Here is a 27,258-nt window from a genome sequence, read left to right on the forward strand (position 1 = left end):
TACTGAAGATTTTGTGATTTTATTCAGTGAAACTATAAAGGGCACATGTTCAAAAGGCTTTACAGGAAATTAAAGATGACCTTAATACAGACAGCTCTTTTCCAGAGTATAGACTTTGGTTGAATTTGAAATTAAGACAACTGAATAATGTTCAGTTGACAATGTACTTCCTGAGACTGTTTTTCTTTCCTATGATTTTAATTGATTCTAGGTCATTGCCAAGGAGCTTTAAAAAAAGATTTTCTAGGGCGTTCCTGTCATGGCTCAGTGGTAATGAAGCCAGCTGTAATCCATGAGGATGTGGGTTCGATCCCTGGCCTCGCTCAGTAGGTTAGGGATCCGGCATTGCCATGAACTGTGGTGTAGATCACAGACATGGCTCAGATCCCTCATTGTTGTGGTTGTGGTGCAGGCTAGCAGCTGAAGCTCTGATTAGACCCCTAGCCTGGGAACTTCCCTATGCTGTGGATGTGCCCCCTCCCCCAAAAAGACAAAATTAAAAATTAAAAAATAGACTTCCTAAAATTTTTCATATAGGCTTAATTATTTTTCCTAGAGCTCATCATTCTTGACTATGTTGATAATCTTCTGATGAAGAAACTGAGAATTATATTGTGTAATATTCTCTAGGAAAATACCATTCGGTTTATAATAATTTTATTTAACTAAATAATTTATGCTTTTTTAAAAATTAAACATTTAAAATTTACCAGCCCATAAAACTTTTAACATCCCCAAGTATGTTACACAAACACTATTTTTATGGAAAGTAATTGTTGTTAAGGAAAATTTTAAAATGGTAATTTGTTTGAACCATGCTGATCAAAGTAAAACAGGAGTTGTTACTGCAGGATTTCTCAGGGCCTATAATATGCCAATGTGAAGATCATTTTCTGAACTTATTGGAACAGAGACACTTGTAGATCAAGATGGTTATTGTCCAAACATGGTAAAAACAAGCTAGTTTTGTACCAAGATAGACAGTAATAAAAGGAAAGAAGAAAGCAAAAATGCCAGTCAATAACTTGCATTTTAAGCATATTCTACAACTTATTCAGCTTCTCCTTTCCTATAATTCTATTCATGTGATATGGAACTTGCCAAATAAGGGGACGAGCAGTCCCATGTGCCTGGCACTCCAGACTTTCTCTTCTAAAACTGGGATGGTTTCAGGGAAACCAGCATGACTGGTCACCCTCATTACCTGAGAAACAAAGAGATCTGGATTTAAATTCTACCTACATCAATTTTTGTGTCTGTGTGTGACTCGGAGTGAAATATAACTCGATAACTTGCCATCTTCACCTATAACATTGGAATACAAATAGTCGTTGCATAGAAATTTTTTTTTAAAGGATTTACTAGGAAGCTCTCCAGCTCAGGTTTGGCATAGAGAGAGAGAATTAGGTCTACAGGAATTCTTCCCTTTTTTCCTCACCTTCCTTTCCAACACTACTATAACATAGAAAAGACAGTGTTCTTATTTTCTTGATAAGAAGCCTTAGACACTGATGCTTTAGTGCTCAAGGCAACAGAGCAGTAAATGGTAAAATCAGGGCTTGAGGCAGCCCTGATTGGAATCAGAAGATACTGTATTTGATGCTTTCTAAACTATGCTCACTTCAATTTCGAGTGTCAAGGAAAATTTGGAAAGTAGGCATTCATAGGAAATTTTGTAACACTTTCATAATATGAAAGCTGGTACTTCTTTTTTGAGCAGTATTGTTTTTTTTCTATCTTAGCACCTTGCAGATAACATGTGTTTCAGAACAGGTGCTATTATGACGATGGCCCATAAAGATTTATATTAGAGCCTATTTATCCACTTTATAGATTCATTAACCTTTAGATGTATATAGAAGTTGTTTTCATCTCCTCTTGTTTTGTTGTTTAACTGTCAGAATATCATTTTCTGGTATCAGTGATTATAGTAATGTATTATTGAATAATGTCTGATGACTTTTGGGTATAACAAACATGTTTAAAATGCATGTTTCATTTTACTTTTGAAAAACGTCTCAATAAAGATGCATTTAAGATGGAATAAAAAGTGTATTTGGAAAATGGACCATAACAGCGTTTTCCCAGATTTTTTTCTTCAAGTGTGGATAGGACATGATTGTGATACAGCACTTGAGAAGATAATGGCCCCCCACTGAAATATAAATTTCCCACTCAGCTGAGGGATTTCACAGAACATAAGCATCAGGGTGGAGATGATGCATTTGTTTTCAAAGAAGGAGGAGATTGTTACATGGCCATCATGCTCCGTTTGAATTAATTTACATCTAGTTTAGTGAATGGTAGAATAAAACTGAATTTTTTAACTATCCAATCAAAAATGCAAACATATTTGTTTAGAAAAAATAAATGAGCTGTGAATGCAGAACATAAACATGAAGGGACTCTGGTTGCAGAGGCTGTTGATTTTTCTCTCAGCCCAGAATTGTGTGTCTATGATCATGACTTTTAATTGACAATGATAATAGGCTTGAGAGTTGATTAGGTTTCAACATTTGAAAAAGGTTGGAAGGATTTTCCTTCTTCATGCACTCAGGCTCTGAATCATAATGATAACATTCCACATGGACTTAAATGCTTTTAGTTCATTCAACCTCATCTTATTTTTTAATGCAGTTTGCCAGCATTTATAGAGCTTGGAAACATTTAGCAGATGGCTTTATAGATTTCTCATAGTGTCATGAGCTGACTCAAGGAAGAGTCTGGCTTTTAATTATTATCATAACTCTTGAATACAAACTGCAATACTAGTTTCTTTTTTAATGAGTGAATTTATTTTTTATTATATTTGGTTTACAGTATTTCTTCAGTTTCGGTTGTACAGAATAGTGACCCAGTCACACATATGTATACATTTTTTTTTCATACTATCTTGCATCATGTTCCAACCCAAGAGATTCTCTGTGCTGTACAGTAGGACCCCATTGCTTATCCATTCTAAATGTAATAGTTTGCATCCACTAGCCCCAAACTCCCCATCCATCCCCTTTCCTCCTCCCCCCGGACAACCACAAGTCTTCTCTCCTGTCCATGATCAGTTCCTGTTTTGTAGATAGGATCATTTGTGCCCTATTTTAGATTCCACATATAAGCAATGTTGTATGGTATTTGTCTTTCTCTTTTTGACTTACTTCAGTTAGTATGAGAATCTCTAGTTGCATCCACATTGCTGCAAATGGCAAAATATTAGTTTCTGTTTCTGATCCAGTGACCCATACTTCATCGTAAGAATAAAATTAGCAATGAAATTATTGCTATATAAGAAAGGGAATTAATCAATGTTTATTTTTTCCTCTAGGATAATAGAGAAAGACATGTAAATGACACAGATATATCCTCATGTGATACTTATATTTCTTCAAGAAATCTTAAGTAGATATGATTTAAAACAATGCTTTTGATATAATATCGTTTTTTTTTTTGAAAAGGCCCATGGATATTGTAGAATACTTGGGAAAGAAATATCATCATGTATGTTTCCTCCCTATTATTATAACCAATTTGTTTATTTTCTTTCCTTTTTTGTTGAAGGAATATAACCATTTTTTATCACTTGCATTTTTTTGTTGAAAAAATTAAGTTGTAATAATAATGATTTTCACTTATTTTATGGCTGGCATCATTTGCACTGTTACATAACTTTTATTAGTAGAATTTTTAATGGCTGCGTAATACTTACATGAGGCAGAGATTATAGTTTTCCAACATTTCTTTACTGAAATTCCCTTATGGTGCAGTGGGCTCTGGTGTTGTCACTGCAGTTGCTCAGGTCGATGCTGTGGTGTAGTTTCAATCCCTGGCCCTGGAACTTCCACATGCCACAGGCACAGCCAGAAAAAAAACCCCAAAAACAAAAATCCACAAACAAAATTCTTTATCTGTCAGAAATTTATGTTCTTTCTAATTTTTGCCTGTTACAAGTGATACTGAAATCAATCTCTTTGTGTGAAAATTCTTGGTATTTGAGAGTATTTTCTTAGGATAGGTTTCCAGAATTTATGTTTTCAACCCAGTAATAAAAGTTGCCTAAATGTATATGTAACATAGTATATTTTGCTAATTTCTTATGTGTATAATTTGAAGGAAAATGTTGCAGATTTGGGGAAAAATTTGCAATAGGTTTTATTTAGATCCACCTAGAAGAGGGATTTATAGGAAACTCAAGTACAACCATCCAGGAGATAATCTAGATTTGTCGAGAAGGATTTATGTATAGACCTTCAATGACATTGCTTAACTGGCAACATATAAGAAGAAATTTTAGTAAGAAAATTCATTAGAAAATGTGAACTTATTATAGTTAACAGCACTCAATCGCAGTCATGTGGGCTCAAAATAATTTTCTCTTTTTCTTCTTCCTACCAACTTTCCATTCAAATTTGATTCATTCATATGATAAATCGAAAGTGATTCAACTAAACTAGTTTATGCAAAAATTAAGTGACAATTTCACACTACTATTTTTAGCATTAAAATAGTGGAGTCTTAAAATTTTTCTGGGTACAAGGAAGGGATAATTCGTACCACATAAATTATTTTTCTCATTTGCCTTGTTGTGCTATCTCTCACATTGCAAAATAAGGTAATTGTTTATCCACCATTGAATTGATTTATAACACTGTACTTGTATATTGTAATTATCTGTTTTTATAACTTTGCATTGGGAGAGAATGCGAGTCCAATAAAGATAAATTCCATATCAAGATCTCTGACCAAGCTTCGTTCCCTCCTTCTTTATATCCTTCTTTTCTTCCCTCCCACTCTCCTCCCTTCCCTCCCCCTGCCCCTCTCCCCCCTCCCCCTGCCCCTCTCCCCTCTCTCTTCCTTTCTTCCTTCCATCCTTCCCTCCCTCCTTTCTTCCTTCTACCCTTCCCTCTTTCCTTCCTTGCATCCCTCCTTTCTTCTTTCTTTCCTTCCTTCCAATTAAATCTCTTCAGTGTGCCTGACCCTGCCCTGGGCTCTGATAATTCAGTGGTGACAGATAGGTTTTCTGCTTCCCTAGAGTAATATTCCAGTGAGGATGAGAGATGAAGTAGATGAAAAGAATGTGCAAAGAGGATACTCAGATGCTGGTAGAGTCTACGTAGGAAACAAGGTCATGTGCAGGAGAGTGACCCGGAGTGGGCTGGGCAGGAAGTCATGTTTGAGCCTATGGATGCAATTTAAAGCCATGGACTGAATGAGATTACCTAGAGCAAGGAAAGTTGATGTGAAATGGAAAATTTAGTACATTTTTCTCAACAAATGTTCCTGTGAGGAAATAGAAAAAAAAATACTGGAAATTGGAAGGAGACATGGGCATAAGTAGTGGTTATATCTTTCTATATTATCTATCTATCTATCTATCTATCTATCTATCTATCTATCTATCTACCTACCTACCTATCTATCTATCATCATCATAATCATCATCCACCTACAATTTAATGTGCCTAATTTCTTTCTTGCTTTATTTGTGGTAGGAATTAACTAGAGCAGTTAAATTGTGAAGTGATGATTCAATAGAGAAAAAAAGGCTGATGCACTATATTGAGGGTATAACTGCAGAAACAATACCCTCATGAAGATGAGAGGGGTGGGATCCATGCGCTGCTGGAGTGGCTGGAGGGGCCACCTCATGTGATGTCAACTCAGGAGGGAGACAGAGTAAATGTGGAGCTTGGTAGTTTTTCAGTTGAAAAATTAGTGAGTTCTGTCTGTTGGCCTCTTATTTTCTTGGTGACAGAGGAGGCAAGCTAATGAGCAGGTATTCAGGGAAAGAGGCATGTATGGATGTGTATAGAGAAGATGCAAAGAAGGTATGGAATAATCCCTTTTGAGAGTTGTGGGAGAACCAAGTTACTAAAGGAAGAGGAGGGTTATTTGGAAATATTGGGTACCCATTTTGAATTTGGGGTCAAGGATTTTAGAATGTCACTAAATCAGTATGATATTGTATTTTTTCCTAGCTTCATTGTACTTTTGTTACCTAAAGTTTGAAAAATATTCAATAACATAAATTTCCTCAGCAGGTATTAGAGCTTTCATGTTAAAATGTGATGTATTATTACTGACAGAAGCATCATAATTAGATAGATGGCAGTATGTATGCATGCCATAATAATACTTATCCAGCCCTGCTATACTTTGTACACATGTAGTAGCTTTTATATATTTATTTTCCTGCTTGGTCTCCATCTCCTAAAATACCCTGCTCTCCCACTGGGATCTGAATCCCATAAATTTGGAACCAATATTGTCATAGATTATGAAGCATGAGGGGACATAGAAATCATGGAGTTTGGTGGTTCTTTTATTTATCATAATCACCTAGAGGAGCTGAAAAACAAACACTCCAAAGACCTCTGCAGATCCATGTGGAATTAGAGATTAAAGACCCCTAAACTAATCAGCATTCTTTCCATATTGCCCCATGAATCTCATTAGACATTGGAAAATATTGATTTGTTAATTTGATAATTGCCTGTATTAGCATATCAAGCCATAAGGTGATACTCTAAGAAACTAGTTAGAAAAATAAAAATGAAAACATCAACACAGTTATTATGGAAGGTCTCACCTGAGAGAGTTAAGATGTTAACATAATTGAAAAGGTTTAGAATCTAGGGATAGTCCATAGTTCCAATATTCCATACTAATCCTGTTATATTCTTGGATTTCTAGAGGTGGAAATTGTGCCTAAGTTCTTGGACTTTGATATAGTATGTATGGTGGGTAACCGTAGCCTTGACTGCCAGTGCTACAAGTCTCTGAATTTTCTCCCATTCTTATGGTATGTGTATGATACTTTTCAGTACACTTCTGCCCTGACTTATGACGCTGTTCAAGTGATGACTGAAGCTTTTCGCAACCTACGGAAGCAGAGAATTGAAATCTCCCGACGGGGGAATGCAGGAGATTGTCTGGCAAACCCAGCGGTGCCCTGGGGACAAGGTGTAGAAATAGAACGGGCCCTTAAACAGGTCAGTCACTCAGTATGATTGCAATGTGTCTTAATGGTGGCCACTATTTTTTTCCCTGCTGAATTCATCATTCTTGTTTTATTCCTTATGTTTTACCGAAAGGGAATTTTTTCCCCCTAACAATGCAAAGGTACGTTGAAGAATAAGAAGAAACCTCTTCAGTGTTGTTTTCTTGACTTGCTCGCAGGGAGAGTCATCTGGTCAACCAGTCTGTACCTCATTGAAGTGAATTTATAACTGCTTCTTTCCCATTTCCTCCTTAGGTGCAGGTTGAAGGTCTCTCAGGAAATATCAAGTTTGATCAGAATGGCAAAAGAATAAATTATACAATTAACATCATGGAGCTGAAAACAAATGGGCCCCGGAAGGTAAATCATTACTGGTTTGAAGGCATTTTCTCTGCGTGAGGAAGTGAGTTAGTGAACCTGTCACCTCATCTTCCGGAGTCGTCTTGGATATGTGTATTCACATAAATGGAGTTCAGCAACTTCAAGAAACATATATTCTAAATTTTTTTTTCTGAATGAAATTACTTATTTCTGGTAAATTACAGGGGAATGTAATTTTAAAATGTCTAGAGAGAGAGATAGAGAGACAGAGACAGAGACAGAGACAGAGAGAGGGAGGTGGAGAAGAGTTTAATGAGGAAAAAAAAACTATTAGCTGAATGATTATGTTTCAGAAGACCCAAAATAGCTGGTGCAAATGTGCATGTAACTGTTCAATTGAAATTATTTTTTTCTACTGTTGTGGCCAAAGTACCACTGTTAAAATTTTATTTGTATTTCTGTATGATCACTCCCATACAGATTACCCTTGGAGAATATGAAAAGTGAACACTAAGAGACAAGCTGTTTCTAAGAATTTTTAAAAAATTATTAGAGTATAATTGATTTACAATGTTGTGTTAGTTTTAGTGTATGGCAGTGATTCAGTTGTACACACGCATATATTAATTCTTTTTCAGATTCTTTTCTCATATAGGTTATCACAGAACATTGAGTATCCCTGTGCTATACAGTAGGTCCTTGTTGCTTATAAATTTTATGTATAGTAGTGCGGATATGATAATGCCATTCAAGAATTATTTTTGTTTGCTTGTTTCTAGAGTCCCTTTCTGTTTCTGTTAGATTCACATACATATAATATGTCTCTGTTTAAAGCAACCTAGTTAATCTAAGTGTAAGTGCAGATTCAGACATGGGTTTGAAAATAGTTCCATGCTTTGCCAATGGAGAAGTCATGTGTTCAACTTCTATACCCTTTTTCAGATTGGATATTGGAGCGAAGTGGACAAAATGGTTGTTACCCTCACAGAACTCCCTTCTGGGAATGATACCTCTGGGCTTGAGAATAAGACTGTTGTTGTCACTACAATTTTGGTAATTAGTTACATATGCCTATGTTTTACATTATTTTTTATGAAAAAGGTCTGCCAGTTAGAATTTGTCACTTATATTTTAGGACAATAACTACCATGGTTCTGCTTTTTGAATGATTTAGTCATCCATTTCATGTTTGCTCTGTCCAATGGACTCAATAACATGATCTAGAACATTCAAAATATTTCCTATCCCCTTTGAGATTTAACTTTAGCTTGTTAGATTATTCCTAACGTGGTGCTTACGTGGGTGGGCACCCAGAAATTCTGGGCGAGGCTTCCTGGTATTTCTTTGGGTGTTTCATCTTTCCTTTCCCACACAATGCTGGGTCCATTCTGTCCTTATACTTGTCACATGGTTTAATAACATTGTCCACGTCTCTGTTTCATACAGAAAGGTGAACTCCTTTAAAGACAAGGGTCACACCTCTTCTTTTTAACCCCAAGTCTCAACACAAGTTCTTGTACTTGTTACATGGTTTCATAACATTGTCAACTTCTCTATCTTCATATGAAAAGATGAACTCCTTAAAGACAAGGGTGATCTCTCTTTTACTTAAACCTAGGTCTCAACACAGTAGGTGGCCTGTAGCTAGTGCTAAATAAATACATATTGAATGAATGAGACAAATTGAACTGGATCTTGACCTAGGCTTCAGAGGGTTGGAAGGAGACATAGATATCATGACAAGCTGTTGGTGAAATGAAATTGGGGAAATGTGGTAGTAGTAGTAGCAGTAGTAGTAGTAGTAGTGATTTTGTAACAAAACAATCTTATCTTGTTTTACTAAGCTGTGGTATAGTAAATTTGTGGGATTTATTATGGTAGCAATATTTAGAAGGGAGCACAGATAGGGTAATAAGGGATTTGGATAAGAACATTGGTTGGCATTCAGAAATAACTTGATAAATGTAAGCTAGACAGTTGAGGATTTTTGCCTTTAATAGTGCCACTGAGAGAAATCATCTCACTGAGGCCCCAAATATCCTTAGTGCCACTTTCCAATGGAGAAAATTGGGCTGATGTTGAGTCATTTTTTTCATGCTTCCTCTTTACGGTGTTCACAGGGGCATGCTGCTCTAGCTATCATTGTGGCATAATTCTAAGATATTCTATCTCATACAGGAAGTGAGACCTCAAGTCTGAGAGGGTAGAATCATTACATCTCCATGGCAATGACTTCTTCAGGCTGCACAGCACTGGCCATGAAGCTGATTTCTACCAGAACCTTATCCTCAAACCAGTAGCACATAGGGTTTTGGGCAAATGCTAGTTCTTTGGAGTCAGGGTAGCCTTAGAAGAGGAGAGAGATAGATCTGGAGTTGAATAAAAACAATGCTGAACCACACTATTCCTTTCTTAAACTTTAGTAATTACAAACATGACAAGGAGACAGACTAACTGTGCTCTTGAGCCTCTTGTTTACTTTGTTATGGCTAAATACAAGCCATATTAATGAACCATAATGATAAACATTTGAGGACGTTTGTTTAGAAGTATTATGCTTATTTTTTCCACTAGTATTTGTCCATTATGTATATTATACAGTGTCTCTGGCTAAAGGTAATAATTAAACCAGAATATGTGAGTCTATGAAGGTAGAAGATTAACAGCTGTGTTTTTTTTTTTTTAATCAACTAAAGTACCTTCTTTCCACCTAGGAATCTCCATATGTTATGATGAAGAAAAATCATGAAATGCTTGAAGGCAATGAGCGCTATGAGGGCTACTGTGTTGACCTGGCTGCAGAAATTGCCAAACATTGTGGGTTCAAGTACAAATTGACAATTGTTGGGGATGGCAAGTATGGGGCCAGGGATGCAGACACGAAAATTTGGAATGGGATGGTTGGAGAACTTGTATATGGGGTAAGTACTGCTGTTCTCAAAGATAAAGTTGCTCTGTTTGAACATTGTTGAGAGAATGCTTGCCTCTCTGCAAAGTACCACTGTCTGAGGTCGTTGCTTTCCCAAATTATCTAGGATACTCTCTTATTTCCTTGTGGACATTTGAAGATGAAGGATGAAGTCATAAGCAAACATACAGATGGAGACAGGCATTTAGACTGTCTTGAAGCCTATGGGACATTTGCATTTTTCAGAGTGCAAAGGCATTTCAGACATAGTTATCATAATCAAGCCGGAAGGGCGTACTCTGTATTTATAAAATGGAGGAATATTTGGGGAACACATTGCTTTATTTTCCCATTTATTCTTTACTGGGATTCCACTAGGCAAATGATTATTCCCATTTCCCTGATTTCTTTTCCTTCCCTTTGATCCAATAATGTAAATTCAACTCCTTTCTGACCATGACTCCTGGTTCTATTACTTTCCTTTGTTTCCCTTGCAGAAAGCTGATATTGCAATTGCTCCATTAACCATCACCCTTGTGAGAGAGGAGGTGATCGATTTCTCAAAGCCTTTTATGAGCCTCGGGATATCTATCATGATCAAGAAGCCTCAGAAATCCAAACCAGGAGTGTTTTCATTTCTTGATCCTTTAGCCTATGAGATCTGGATGTGCATTGTTTTTGCCTACATTGGGGTCAGTGTAGTTTTATTCCTGGTCAGCAGATTTAGCCCCTACGAGTGGCACACTGAGGAGTTTGAAGATGGAAGAGAAACTCAAAGTAGTGAATCAACTAATGAATTTGGGATTTTTAATAGTCTCTGGTTTTCCTTGGGTGCCTTTATGCAGCAAGGATGCGATATTTCGCCAAGGTTGGTTACTTCCCTGCTTCAGCTTTGTGCATTTTAGGTCTCAAGTGGATATTCATGGTGTTTATGAATTCACTCTGAAGAAATTAGCAGCCGCCGACTACCTGTCCAAGCAGTACAAGACTCTTAAGGACAGATTTTTACCATCGGCATAAGCCTGTGAAATATTTGAGCAATGTTCTTTGAATGTTGATCCTATATTTCCCTGGTGAAATTATACACACCATGGAGAGGCTATAAAATGCATAAGGTTCCTATTATTCCATGCCTTCTTGGAGGGGTACCGTGTTTTTGCTGCATATTCTCATTTTACAGTCATCTGTGTGTTGATCCACAGACCTGTATATGGGAAAATGGGCAACGTTACTTACTAACTGCAAAAGTGACAAAACTTCATTTGCATGCATCCCAGCTCTAACCCCCTGCCCCATTATTAGCTCATGGAAATGATATGGGAAAGAGATTTATAAAATTCATTTTTTTCAAGGTTTGTTTGCTGGATTAAAAAGGATGTATGATAGCATATTTTCTAAGTATCTAGAAATGTGTAGTTAGGTAATAATGCTGAGTGATTCATTTGAAAAGCTCATGACACATTGAATAATAATATACATAGAATGGGATAAATTCATATGCTTCTATTCTCATTATAATATTTTAATTCTATTCTCGTTAAGACTTTATTCTCATGATGATATTTAATTATTAAATATCTTAAATTCATTAAATATAATGACTATATCAGAAAATACATATTTTTTGTTCATGTTTCATACATAATACTGATAGCCAATCTGGTTCTTCAGAGGAACAAATCATACTTTTTCTAATGTGATTGCTTTCACATTTAAAGCCTAAATGATTATCGATCTACTGCTACATTTTAATTTGGGCTCAATTACTCTCCTTTGATTCTTTGGGATATCTTAATAACTAACAAAGATAGTGACTTTTAAAATATTATTTCATTATATTCTTTTTTGAGCACTTTGGGAATAATAAATGATTACTTTCAAAAACTATATGTGAAGCTCAGAAATTGATATCTTTTGCAAACTTTTTTGATATACTCCAAACAGTGAGATAAAGGAAATATATTATGTATGGAGAAATTATCCATGATTTACTTTTTGGATAGTAGGGTATGATTTTATGAGTTACATAGATCTAAATCCTAACTAATTTCGTCAAATTTTCTCTTGCTTCTTTATGGAATTTCCTTGAATTAGAACCATACCAATGGTATTTGCATTGCATATATATATAAAATTTTAATATAATGATAATTATATATAAAATTATGATGACCTCTGAAAAAATATATGAGATTCATAGTTTCATATCCATATTTAGTTTATCTGGCTTAAGTTAAAGGCATAAAGAATAGTTTCTCAGGTTTGTTTGCTCTGCTTCTCATGCACTGTGGCTCTGAAGGTTATTATTTTGGTGTCTGGTGCTTGTCAAGGAGCAGGAAACATATTTACACATGGGGGCTAGAGCACAGGCATATTTAATAATCTGTGTTTTTCCAGGGGTCTGCCATGACATATTGATATTCTAATTTTCAACAACCTGCTTCCTAAAATATGACCTTTTTTCTGTGCTTATGATTTCACTAATGAGTCATGACTCATTACAGTTTCATGTATAATAATGTTTATTTCCTGGCAAGAAAAATCAATTTTAGATAGCGTGCTTTTCCTTGTTATCAATTGGGATTTTTGTCACAGAATATGCATGTGCAAAAGTCACTTTGTTAAATATCTTAAGCATAAGTATCTTTCACTTTAAAATATATGGGGCCTTTAAAAATTGAACATACTACATAATGGCAAATTTTTAATGAACTAAACTATCATTTTTTTAGAATACAGTGATGGTAACTCCAGTTTAGGAAAACGATGAATAGGGCAGCTTAATATCCAAATAATATTAATAATAATGCATGAAATGTACAGATCACTTTAGAGATGCTGATTTTTTAAATATTTTAAAAGATGTTTATCTTCTTTTTCCAAGTAAGATATATGGAACTATGTTATTAATCTAAATGAATAGAGCACATTTACATTTTCAACTAGAACAGTTTATTGAACCGAATTGGTTGTCACCTGAAATTAAGTTTAGAATATGTTAACTATGGTTTTGGAAAAACTAGGACCATAGAAATTATGAGAGCTAAATGTGTAAAGTTGACTCAGTTCTCCTGCTTGCTTCTGTTTTTTCCCTCAGTAGCTTTAAAGGATTAAAATGATTTTAAAAATAGCATCCTTAAAATAATTATATAATAGAGATCAAAATGAAATTGTAGAATATGTGCATTTACTTGCTCTTTGAGTACTGATATTGAGAGATGAAAGTTTTGTTTCTAATTAGAGAAACCAGTTTTGTCTGTCGCCATAAAACATAAATTTGAATTTACTCCTCAGCATCAAATTTCTCTGGAACTCTTTCAGAATCATTAACTGATCCTTTGAAAACACTTATAAGTAAATAATAAATTGCTCAAGGATTTTCTGTTTTAAACGATGCACTAATCCTATAAACTTTTTGAATTATCTTGTACACTTTAAATAAATTGGCATATATAATCTCATTAAATCTGAAATAAGCACTAGAATAGAATAGAGAAGAACTTACGTCTTAAATTTGTGTTTATTTTATGACTGGAATGGAATGACCTATAAAAAAGATTCTCAAATGTATTTCAAGCAACAATGAGTGAATAGTGTCAAAAACAAGTGCCATGCACTCAGTTTTGTATTCGAGCAGTCAGATACTGGATCTGCCCTCTTAAATACAGGATACATGTCATATAATTATAACTTCCATTGTGATGGAATAAATAGTGGATGTATCTACATAGGGATTTTCCAAATTTAAATTTATTCAATGTCCTTTTCAGAATCTAAGTGAGAGGTGTTTACTTTCTCCATTCTATCATATTTATTTAATACTTTGCATCTCTTAGAGACTGGTAAAGGCTTTTAATTTTATGTTTTTCATTGCTTGCATTCTCTCTATTTTTCTCTTTTATTTTATAAGCTGATGTTTTTATCTAAAATACCTTTGCTTTTAGCTTCACCTCTTTTCTTGACTGCCTGAGTAGTTTATTCTACAAATATTACCTAATAATTTGATGTAGTGTCTGTGTTTCATCAAAAGGTACATTTCTTATTATTAATTGTCAGGAGGTTTAATTTAGGTCATAAATAGCCACATTTTCAAGATTTAAATTTTTAGAACTTTACCTCGTCACCGTAGAAAGTTTATTTTTAGACTTAGCAGAGCTATTATCAAAAAAGCAAAAGTTATTAATTTGCCTTGTTAATATTGTACAAATACCTTTATTTGTAGAATTCTACCTAATCTTTCCAAATAATTCCCTATATATGTATTTCCGTATCTATCTATATATCTATCTATATATATATATATATCTACCTAAGGTTTAAAGTAAATTATTAGGAATCTATTAAGCTATTGAAAACTATTTTACAGAAGAATTTATGGTCACAGAAATATTGTTATTTTATTATATTTCAAACTGGGAATTTATATCTAGGTAAACTTTTAAATGTATAATTTTTTTTCCTTGAGTTTTCTTTTTTTCTTAAGCAGGAGGCACAGAGGAACAAGGTCATAGCAGTTCATTCCCTGAAGCATCAGATATTTATTTACTAAGAATTATATTTTCTGAAATATCATTGTTTGTAGCATCCCTTTTTTTTTTTCCATTTCTATCCTATTCTCTATCTAAAACCTATGTTTTTGCACAAAAACCTAATGAAATTTTCTACCATTTTTGAGGATTTTGGAACTTCACTGGTTGAATTAAAAGGAGGATTTTTTTAGTGTTTAAAGCCATATCTGTGGCAAATACACTTTTATTTCTGAAATTTGATTTTGTTTGTCAACATTGTTCTGAGTTTTGCTGTTGCTCTTAGATTCTCTTGTTCGTTTATGTCATGCATGGATAAAGTAGTATGAACACTGAATAGATTATTGGCACATTTCTTGAAATTGCTTGTAAGGAGATTTCATACCATAAATGATAGGGCTGTTATAACTATGAAATTCTCAGGAATCTGAAGTTTGTGTCTGGGTATTTTATGAAATCTAGAGAATATGTATTCCCTTGCCCAGAAGGTTGAATAATGTCAAGCTTCATTCATGAACAGAAATATCGAAAAGTATGATGTTAAATATTCCCATGTAAGTTGGTATTTTGCTTGATACTACTGACTTGTTTTCTTATGAGGTCATTCATTTTGCTTTACAAATCCATTTCATACTTGTTATCAGATCCCTCTCTGGGCGCATTGTTGGAGGTGTGTGGTGGTTCTTTACCCTGATCATAATCTCCTCCTACACGGCTAACTTAGCTGCCTTCCTGACTGTAGAGAGGATGGTATCTCCCATCGAAAGTGCCGAGGATCTTTCTAAGCAAACAGAAATTGCTTATGGAACTTTAGACTCTGGCTCCACTAAAGAATTTTTCAGGGTAAGAGATTCTGCTTCATAACTTCTCATTGTGTTCTTAAAATTGAACCTATTTAAACTCTGTCCCCCCCTTACCCATCTCGTGTTCTATAAAGGTGCTATGGGAAAGTAACGTCCTCTCTGTCTCTAACTTTCTGTGTTGAACTTCGTCTCTACCCCTCTCCATTCCCTACCCTTCTGCTAGCTCTATCCCCACTTTCTGATTCCTGACTCCTTAGGAGAAAAACATGCTGAAATGAAATCCAATTTTATAAAAATCGATTGTCCCTGTGGAAAAATTTGAAGCAAAGGAGAGTTAAACTTAGATTATTTTTAAAAGAAAAAGTTGTTATATTTTGTTCTATGTTAAGTAAGTGTGATTGCCATTTATCTTACATAATTCACACTTGAAAACTCACTTTCAAAATAAAGTTATGTTAATTCTGTGTCAGGAAACAGATTATATTCATATGTGGAAATTCTGAATTTTTTGTCAAACCCTCCATGAAAAGATGAATAAAGGCCTTCAACGTCCTAACTTTAAAAAAATGGGTAGCATGGGAGTTCCCTTTATGATGCAGCATCATTGACTCTGACTAGTATCCGTGAGGATGTGGGTTCAATCCCTGGCCTCGCTTAGTGGGTTAAGGTTCTGGTGTTGCTGTTAGCTGTAGTGTAGGTCAGTCACAGACGAGGCTTGGATCCTGTGTTGCTCTGGCTGAGGTGTAGGCCAGCAGCTATAGCTCCAATTCAACCCCTAGCCTGGGAACTTCCATATGCCGCTAGTGTGGCCCTATAAATCCCCCCCCCCCAAAATGGGTAGCATAATTGTAATGCGTCTATTAAAGATATTTTAATTTTTAAAAGATGTCACCTTATGGTATCTATTGATAGGAACCAGCCTAACAGGCTGATGTTGGTATAATTTTCTTTAATTATACAATTTTCTCTATGTAAGAAATCATTCTATTAAAATGTTTAAATGTAACTGATCAACTTTGGTACTAAGCCAAATATTTGGCAACTGATGATCTCCGATTATCCATTAACATCTTTGGATGTATCTGAGTTTATTTGAATGAAATCCAGGCCAGTTTACTCCAGAATTAGGATTGGGACTACAATTTGCAGTTGAAATAATAGATTTTAATTTGAAGACTGTCCATTGTTATTGGTCTCTTTTCCAAATAACTTCAGTTTTGCTCCAGATAGTGGTGTTGTCAGATTACTGACAATAGATAATAACTTGGGTATGTATGGGGCAGGAAGGAATTCTTTGCTTCCATTAGGTACTTCAGTGTAAGCCAAGAGTGTGGTTGACCTGTCAACAGATACTTGATACTATGCATGACTCTTTAATTCAGATTTGCTTCTAATGACAATTTATCCTACTTGTGAACATAGCTACAATATGTGTAGTAATACTCTTACTATAACTCAGTATTCTAGCCTGATCATAACAATGGATCTCTTAATATAAATTAGAATATTAGATGATTCTCAATTAGAAGTGTATTTTGAAACATTTAAAGATTTTTTGTATCCCCATTGGTTTTGCTAGCAGATAAGATGTGTGCTGAGACCTTTTCCTCCTAAAGAGTTCTTTCCCTAAGCTGTTTTTCCTTGCAGAGAAAAGTCTCTAGACTCAGTTCAGTGCTCTCATGCTCTGTTTCAGTTGTATCCATGTTTACTTGTGTCATGTTAGAGAATGAGGATGGTGGAAATCCAGGCAGGGCCTCATATTTCCTCTCAATATACCTTGAAAAGGAAGTGTTTATGAGTTAGCATTGGCTAGGGTTCAGTACTCAGCATTGTAGTCAAATAACCCTTATCTAGAGAAGGAAGGGTGTGGGCTCAACACTACTGTACACAAAATAGGTAACAGGGACATACTTGCTAGCACAGGGCCAGCTTTAAAATAGAATTCAAAGTTCTCAACTCTTAGGCTTTTGTCTCAGTAGTAACTAATGTTTCCTGAAGATATATCTTTGTTGGGAATGAAAACATCTTATATCAAATTATAAGATGAATACCATTAATTTATGGGCATCTATCAGTTTTGTTATAAGGTGTTGGCAATCACTCGGTTTAAATCTAATGATTTGAAATTTTAGGTACATAATTTAATAATAAACTGTGTTATACTAATTTTTTTGGTTTTTTCTAGGGCTGCAACCCGTGGCATATGGAAGTTCCCAGGCTAGGGGTCTGATCGGAGCTGGGGCCACTGGACTACGACAGAGCCACAGCAACATGGGATCCGAGCTGCATCTGCGACCTACACCACAGCTCATGGCAACACTGGATCGTTAACCCACTGAGCAAGGTCAGGGATCGAACCCGCAACCTCATGGTTCCTAGTCAGATTCATTAACCACTGAGCCATGATGGGAATTCCAGTGTTATACTAATATTTCTTCAGTGAAGTTAGGTGCATTAGTTTTGGAATTCCAATTTCAGAAGTAAATTTTCTAACTTAAATATCTAGAATTCTCTGGTGGTGAGCCAAGTTAAGGATCTACTGTTGCCACTGCTGTGGCCTAGGCTCCATCCCTGGCCTCATGCCATGGGTGTGGCCAAAATAATTCCAGACATTCTTTATGTGACATTCAGGGAAACAAACATGAATGAAATACTTTGTTCTGCTAGAGAGAGAATAAATAGAGGACAACCTTGTAACCACCAAGAGATGTGAGGAAATAGACCCTGCGTGTTCATTTTCCAGAGGTTTTTTGCTTGTGGAACCCATGTACATCCTCCTACAGAATGAATGATAAAGTCTTACTCATTTTAGAGCCACCGATCTTCCCTAATCATAGTGCCACTGTAACATACCTATAATTAAGAAAGAATTAGGCTTTCAATTATAAACCACTATTTTTAGACTTTCCCATTTTTTATCATTTCTTCTCTCAATAAGAGGACATATTTTGAATTAGATGAGGTTGATTAGAAAATGATTTTATGGGAACTATATGCATTATGTTCCTACAGAAGCTTAGATTTGGGGTATAGAAAATGGCTTTATAAATAAACCTATCATTGGCCTGTCAATCCATGAAACACAATTATTAACTTGCATAAAGGAAGCACTTCTTTAACTCCAAGCCTGTGCTAAAAATCCTCACATTGCAGTCTGTCTCTTTCCTCTGGGAGGATGAGGGACAGAGTATATCTCGGAGTAAGTGGTCTGCTTTAATTATACTGGTGTTGGGAAGAGTGACTTCTAAAATATTGTTAAAGTTATTCCTATTCTTATTTAATGAAGTAAATTATTCCATTCTCAGAATATCAGTTCAGTCTAATGATAGTCCATAAAATCATACTGTTGTTATCCCACATTGTAGACTTTTCACAGAGCTTACAAATAGTATAAATGATAAACGTAGTATGTGTATATATATATATATATATATTTTTTTTTTTTATTGGCTACCTCTTGGCATATGGAGTTCCCAGGTCAGGGATCAGATTCTAGCCCCAGTCATGACCTAAGCCGTAGCTGCGGCAACACCGGATCCTTAAGCCAGGCCTGGGATTGAACCTGCTTCCCACTGCTCCCAGGATGGTGCCAATCTTAATTGCACCACAGTGGGAAATCCAACATGTAGTATTAATGCAGGGGTTCCTTACCTGAATGAAAGGATTAGTTTGAAATTTTCCTTTACTATATAAGAATCACAAGTATAAGATAATTACTATAATTTAGATTATTCTTTTAAAATCATCAAGCTTTTTTTTAACTCCTTGTGTAGCATAATTTACAGTTACTTATCTTTACATATAATACATTGATCAAAGTATATTTACAAATGAAAAATTTTCAGCCATTATAACAGCTTCCTATAGAACTGCATTGAGTGCTATTTAATTATAGTTACTTTTTTTATATTTACTGCTTGTGTTTACCATTGATGCAGCATGATTTCTTTACTGATATTTTATAGAACAGATTTCACTAATTTGTGATGGTTCTCCATGCTTGCTTCATTATTTCTGTTATAGCAAAATATTTTTCTTTCATGTTTTCCTTTATATCACCTATTTATGTGTAGGTATAAATATGTATATATACTTCTAGCTTTGTTTATATGAATATATATGTATGCATATTTTTAGCTTTGTATATATGAATATATATATACACACATATATATTATGTCTTTCAAATACTTTGGGACAGAAGTGGATATGGCCTTATGTATATTACTGATATCAAAATAGACTCTTTATAGATCTTTTATCCATGTTTATTTATTTAAATAGTTTATAAAGTACTCAGTAATAAATAAATACCGCATGTGAATAAATTAGCCATAAGTAGCACTATAAGGATATGTTGTAAGTCACCCATGGCATTGTTAGTCCTACTATTACAGATTTTTCTTTTTTAGTGTTTTTTGGTGCTTGATTAGTCATAAAAATCTTATTTTTCTAGAGGAATGAGATTTTAGAAATAGAATGACAACTCTGTAGGCCCAAGACTTCTCCAGATAATCCAGGACAAGTTGAAATCATTTCCTTTCTGGTTGCAGTTTTCTTTCTCCACATTTTGAATGTTCTCACCATTCAACAAAACATCTTAGGACAGTATTGAATCTTAAGGACTTTAAGGGTAATTTTAGCCTAAGCTGCCTGGGGAAAGCCTGTATTCTATCATTTCAACTAGATGTGGCTGGTTTAACAGTGTGGCTGGTTTAACGGTGTGGCCAGTTTAACAGCTGGTTTAAGGAAAGGTCAAAATTTTAGAAGACATTGTCAATGTTTCTTTTAAAATATAATGTCAATTTAAATATCTTGGAGCTCATTAAGTAGTTCGCAAATTCAGAAATAAATGTAGGAAAGACCATACTGAATGTTGTTTTCTGGGAACAAAGTGCTATGGGAGGAAAAAGAAAAGGGTATGTCTACTTGCTCAATTACGATGATGGTGCAAAATGATATCTTCTCCCAGGGTAACTATGTCATTTTGGTCTATGTCTTCTTTCTATGGCCATACTCAGCTAGTATCAGTGTGCTCTCCATCTGATCATTTCATTTAGAGACCATACCTGTGACTCAAAGTGGGGGCAGAGTGAGAGCCCACATTATCAGTGGATGGATAATTTGATTCTAGTAAAATTATAGGAGGCTTTCTATTGCTGTCTTTATTAAAGAGAAAGTCCTTTCCCACTACCATGAGGACAATTATTCTACAAGAAAAGTTTCAAACAATAGAAAAAATTGGATATTAGTCTCTCATCTCAAAACTCTTCTTAAATTTCTGCTTAGATGCCTAGGAGAAGACAAATGCCAGTATAGACTTGTACAGTTACTTTAAATGACTTAGTGGTCAAATCACTTTATTTTTGTATTTAAGGAAAATAATCATCATGCCCATCTCTATTAGAATTTTTGCACTAGTTGCCATGGTCATAACTTCAGTCCACAAGTTATTTAGAGAAGAGAAATTGAATTTTGTAATCATTTGAATGTGCTGGAATCAAAATCTGAACTAAATATAAATATTGTTGATAAATTTTGAGACTTCTTTAATCAGGCCTTTGATATTTGAAGGAAAACTTGATATTAAAGTAATTTACACTTCATATTTCCAGCATATACATTTGCCCCAAATCGTATTGTGTAATGATCAAATACAAGTTGCTAGTGAAGGTGGCTACTTATTTTCACAGAGAAATGAGATTTTAGAAATAGAATGACAATTGGTGAAATCAGGAAACCTCAGATATTATCAGGATCACCAAAAGTGATATTTAAAATTGAATCTAAAGAAACAAAGAGCCAAGGGGGTGATGTCAGAATATAGTGGACTAGGAAGACCCAGAGCCTCTTTCCCCTCAGAGACATTGATTCAATAATACATTGACCAATTCTCTTTGTGAAAAACCAATTAAAAAGTACCTAAAAACCGAGTGAGTGTGAAACCAGCTATGGCAAACCCTGTAAGGAAAATTCATAGTCTACTGGCCATAGTGCTTCTCCTGACATAGCTCACCACCATTGGGAGGAAACATCCATCTCTTGGCTCCTCTCTGGAGAGAGAATGAGGAGACTTGACTGTATTTTAATGTTCTGAGATTTCAGAGGAACTGGTTTCTGTCTTACCTGAATCTAAGCAATAAATAAGCCACCAGGTTGAGGACCACTGAGAATAAAAGTGAAGGTTTAGCTAAGCACATGTTCACCATTGACCCTCTCTTCCATCTCTTGAAAAAGAGGGAAAAACCCCACCTTCCAGATTTCCTTTGGGAAGGAGGGAAAGAGATGGAGTGTGGGTCTATAACTTTGGCTTTTCAACAGGCTGATTTCTGTGTTGCCTATGCCAGAGCACTGATGGGACCTAAGCACATGCTAGATGCCTGAAACTGCTGGGGACGGGGGAGAAATGATGGTTTGCTGCTGCTTAAGAAACCTGTAGCAGAGCAGACAGAAGCCAGTGTGGCTTGGCAGCCACTTCCTTGGGGGAGAAAGATAAGAGTGGCATGTGCATGCAATGTTCTGGCCTTTTTGAGGATGCCTCAAGGACTTACTCTTTATTGCCTGAGTTGGACCCAGCATAGTCTATAACTTGGGGGCCACTGAGAATAAAAATGAGCTGGGTGCCTTAGTCTATCTCTAGAAAACTTGTTTTACTGAAGACAGCTACCAAAGGAAGCAAAAAGTTATGGGAATTCTAAAAAAAAAGATACTGATAAGTCCCTCTAATTGGGAATTTACATACAAGTCCACAGAAAAAAATTGAGAGGCCTTTAGAATGCTAAGCCAGGCTGACAAGTGAAGATTTTCCCCTATATGAAACCACCCCGTAAAGACTGGGAGAAGTTATTCTTTTAAAAATGCACAGATACCAACATACGTTTACAAGTTATGTGGAAAAAGAAGTAGCCCAAAGGAAGAAAAAAATTAATCTCCATAAACCAAACTAAAAAAGAAAAATTGAAGCACATGGATTATCTTACAAAGAATTCCAAATATCTGTCAAAAAATGCTCAAATGGATCAGGGAAATGATGCATGAACAACCTGAGATGTTAACAAAGAGGTAGAAAATTTAAAAAAGGAACCAAAGAAATTTTGGAAATGACTGAATTAAAAAACTCACTTAAGGGAGTCAACATCATCTTGATCAAGCAGAAGAAAAAAATCAACGAACTTTAGACAAGTCATTTGAAAGTATCCAGAGAATCAATAAGATAAAAAAAAAACATGATAAAAAGGTTAAGAAAGCTTAAGGAGTTTATGGAACACTGTAAAGAGGACCAATATACACATTATGGAGGTCCTAAAAGGAGAAGAGAGATATAAAGGGGCAGAAAGTTTATTTAAAGAAATAATGGTCAAAGTTTTTCTAAATCTTGTGTGTGTGTGCTGGGGGAGGGGGAGCAGCATTGGGAATGGACATCCAGATTTATGAAACCCAAAAAATCTTAAATAGGAGGAATTCAAAGAAGTATACACTGAGAAACATTATAATCAAATTGTCAAGTGTCCAAGACAAAGAATTTTGGAACAGGAAGAGAAATACGCCTTGTCATATGCATGTGCCCAAGACTCCTACTGAATTTATCAGCAGAAACCTTGTAGATCAGAGGAAATGAAAAGAGCTGAAAGAAACAGTTCTGAAAATCAAGAATAATATACCTGGCAAGACTCTCCTTCAAAAATTAATGAGGAATTAAAACTTCTCCAGATAAACTAAAGCTGGGAGAGACTGTCAACAGTACGCTTACCTTGCAAGATATGGTTAAGGAAGTCCTTCATGTTGAAATGAAAGGATGCTAGACAACAATAGGGAAGTACAGATAAGTACAAATCTCACTTGTGAAAATACACACATAGGTAAATACAGAATAAATGACATAACAGTGTTGCATAAGTCTCTTAATTCTGATATATAGGTTAAAATATAAAAGTAAAAAAACTATAAAATAATGAATGCACAATGTAAAAAATGATTGTGATATCAATAACATGAAGTGTTGGGAGATGTAAAAGAGTTGAGATTTTTGTATGCATTTGAAGTTAAATTGTTATAAGCCTAAAACATATTTTTATATTTGTACAAAACCTATGAATATTTTATGTAAGTTCCATGGTAACCACAAAGGAAATAACTATAGAAGTTACATAAAATGAATGGAGAAAATAATCAAAGTGTGTTAAAACAACAATAAAAAAATCAATAAAATGCAAACAAGGACTACAACAAGAGAAGAAAGGAGGAACAAAAAAACTATAAGATGGACAGAAAACAGCAAAGTAGCAATACTGATATACTGCCTATCAGCAGTTACTTTAAATGTAAATAGATTAAAAATTTAATCAAAAGACACAGATCAGCTGAACATAATACTCAACACTGAAAATCTAAAAGCCTTCCCATGAAATTCAGAAGCAAGAAAAGGATGGCCACTCTCACTAATTCTATTCAGCATAGTATTTCAAGTCCTAGCCACAGCAGTGGGGCAAGAAAAAGAAATAAATTGTACCCAAATTGGGAGGGAAGAAGTAAAACTGTCACTATTTGCAGATGACATGATTCTCTAGATATAGAATCCTAAAGACTCCACACAAAAGCTATTAGAACTAATAAACAAATTTAGCAAGATAGCAGGATACACAATTAATATACATAAATCTGTTGCATTTCTTTATACAAACAGTGAATACTCAGAAGTAGAGAGTGAAAACAAAAATCTTGTTTAAAATTGACTCAAAAATAAAAAGATATTAAGGAGTAAATTTAACCAAAAAGTGAAAGATCCATATGCTGAAAACTATGAAACATTGGTAAAGGAATTTGAAGATGATTCTAAGAAATGGAAAGATAGCCCATGCTCTTAGGCTGGAAGAATTAATATTGTTAAAATAGCCTTACTACCCAAAGCAATTTTCAGATTTAATCAAAAATACCTATCAAAAATACCCATGACTTCTTTTTTAGAGAACTAGAACTAATAACCCTAAAATGTATATGGAACTGCAGAAGACTGAGAATCACAAAAACAATCCTGAGGAAAAAGAACAAAGCTGGAAGCATAACCCTGCCAGACTTTAGACAATATTACAAAGCTGTAGTATTCAAAACTGCATGGTATTAGCACAAAAATATATGTATAGATCAATGGAACAAAATAGCCTAGAAATAAACCTTTGCATATATGGTCAATTAATTTACAGCAGAGAAGGAAAAAATATACAATGGAGAAAAGACAGTCTCTTAAACAATTGGTGCTGGGAAAGCTGGACAGCTAATGCAAATCAGTGAAATCAGAAACTTCCTTCATACCATGTACAAAAATAAACTCAAAATGGTTTAAGGACCTAAATATAAGACATGAGACCATGAAACTCCTAGAAGAGAATGTAGGCAAAACATTCCTGGACATAAATTGTAGCAATATTGTCTTAATCTTGCAAGCCAAAAAATTAAAATAAAAGCAAAAATAAACAAATGACACCTAATCAGCTTATCAGCTTTTTCATGGAAAAATAAACTATCGACAAAATAATAAGACAATTGACAGAATAGGACAAAATACTGCAAGTGATGCAGCTGACAAGGAGTTAGTATCCAAAATTTACAAGAAGCAGCTCATGCAAACAACCCAAATGAAAATGGGCAGAAAACCTAAATATACATATCTCCAAAGAAGACATTTTATAGATTGAAAGACTCAATATTAAACATTGAAGTGTCCATACTATACAAAGTGACCTACAGATTTAGTGAAATCCCTATAAAAATCCCTATGCATTTTTTAGTTATTGCAGAAATAGGAAAATATTTTTAAAATTCATATGGAAACACAAAGAATCAGAAATAGCTAAACCAAGCTTGATAAATAAGAACAGTGGTGAAAGCCTTATACTCCCTGGCTTCAAGACATTTTTTAGAGGTGTAGTTATTAAAACATTATGGCTCTGGCATAAAGATATATTTATAGACCAACTTATAGACCATGGAACATAATAGAGGACATAGAAATAAACATATTCATATATATTTTGAATTTTAAGGTTAGAATATAGTTGATTTACAGTGTTGTGTCAATTTCTTCTGTGCAGCATAATGACCAGTCATACATACATATACATTCTTTTTCTCATACCATTCGCCATCATATTCTATATATTTAAGTGATCTCTGGCAAAGGCACCTAGACTCCACATTGGGGTAAAAGATATTCTCCTCATAAGGTGTCAAGATATTTGGATATCCATATATAAATAACAAATAAGGACCTTTATATTATGCCATGAATGAAAACCAACTCAAAATGGATTAAATATTTGATATTTGGAGTTCCCATTGTGGCACAGCAGAAATAAATCTGACTAGTATCCATGAGGATACAGGTCCAATCCCTAGCCTTGCTCAGTGTTTGAGAATCCAGCATTGCTGTGAGCTGTGGTGTAGGTCGCAGACACAGCTCAGATCCTGCCTTGCTGTGGCTGTGGTGTAGGCCAGAAGCTGGAGCTCTGATTTGACCCCTAGCCTGGGAACTTTCATATGCCATGTGTGCAGCCCTAAAAAGCTAAACATAAAATAAAACACATATTTGGTAGTAAGATCTGAAACAATAAAGTCCTTATAAGAAAGCAAAAGAGATAAGTTTCATGACTTTGGTCTTGGCAAAGCTTTCTTGACTATGACATCAAAACACAGGCCACAAAGGCAAAAGTAGACCAGTGAATTACATTAAAAAGCTTTTGTGCAGCAAAGGAAATAAGCAACACAGTGAAAAAGCTTATTACAGAATAAGAGAAAATATTTACAAACCATATATCTGCTGAAGGTTAATATCCAAGATATATGAGGGGCTCCTACAACTCAATAGCAAAAACCTGTATAACCTTATTAAAAACTCAGGAATGGACTTGGATGTGCATTTCTTCAAAGAAGACAAATGGTCAGTAGTTCATATGAAAATGGGCTCAATACCACTAATCATCAAGGAAATGAGCATCAATACCACAAGATACTACTTCGCCCCAGTTAGGATGACCATTAGAAAAAAGATTAAAAAACAGAAATAGCAAGTTTTGGTGAGGATGTGTAGAAATTCATACACTTGTGCACTGTGGATGGGAATGCAAAAATGGTGTAGCTCCTATGTTAAACATTATGGAGTTTCCTCAGCAAGTTAAAAATAGAACTACCACAGGATCCAGCAACCCCACTTCCAGATATCTCAACACCTTGGAGAGATATCTGTACTCCCACATTCATTGCTGCATTATTCACAGCAGCATGAGGTGGAAACAACCTAAATACTCATCATCAATGGATGAATAGATAAGGAAAAGGCAGTATGTTACTCAATGGAATATTATTTCATCTTAAAAAAAGAATGAAACCCTGTTAGATGCTTCAATTGGGATGAACCTTGGGGATGTTATGATAAATGAAATAAACCTGTCACAGAAGGACAGATGATTCCACTTATGGTGTCTAAAATAGTCACACCTATGGAGTTCCCATCGTGGCTCAGTGGTAATGAACTTGACTAGTATCCATGAGGATGCTGGCTCAATCCCAGGCCTCACTCAGTGGGTTAAGGATCAGGCATTGCTGTGAGCTGTGGTGAAGTTTGCAGACACGGCTTGGATTGCTTGTTGCTGTGGCTGTGGTGTAGGGCAGCAGTTGTAACTCCCTAACTTGGGAACTGCCATATGCTGAGTGTGT

The 27,258-nt window shown here is 35.0% G+C and overlaps 1 protein-coding gene across 3 annotated transcripts in view; it reads left to right on the forward strand.

Annotated features, from left to right (window-relative positions):
- Positions 1-27,258, forward strand: part of GRIA2 (glutamate ionotropic receptor AMPA type subunit 2) — a 160,448-nt gene that overhangs the window by 117,394 nt on the left and 15,796 nt on the right. For all 3 annotated transcript variants that reach the window (XM_047799294.1, XM_047799295.1, XM_047799293.1), the window contains exons 7-12: positions 6,816-6,983; positions 7,247-7,351; positions 8,255-8,365; positions 10,027-10,233; positions 10,718-11,088; positions 15,391-15,589. In XM_047799294.1, the coding sequence (XP_047655250.1) occupies positions 6,816-6,983; positions 7,247-7,351; positions 8,255-8,365; positions 10,027-10,233; positions 10,718-11,088; positions 15,391-15,589 (1,161 nt within the window). The remainder of the gene's footprint in view (positions 1-6,815; positions 6,984-7,246; positions 7,352-8,254; positions 8,366-10,026; positions 10,234-10,717; positions 11,089-15,390; positions 15,590-27,258) is intronic.

Source organism: Phacochoerus africanus, chromosome 10 (assembly GCF_016906955.1).
Source record: "Phacochoerus africanus isolate WHEZ1 chromosome 10, ROS_Pafr_v1, whole genome shotgun sequence".
In the NCBI taxonomy this organism is placed as follows: Eukaryota; Metazoa; Chordata; class Mammalia; order Artiodactyla; family Suidae; genus Phacochoerus; species Phacochoerus africanus.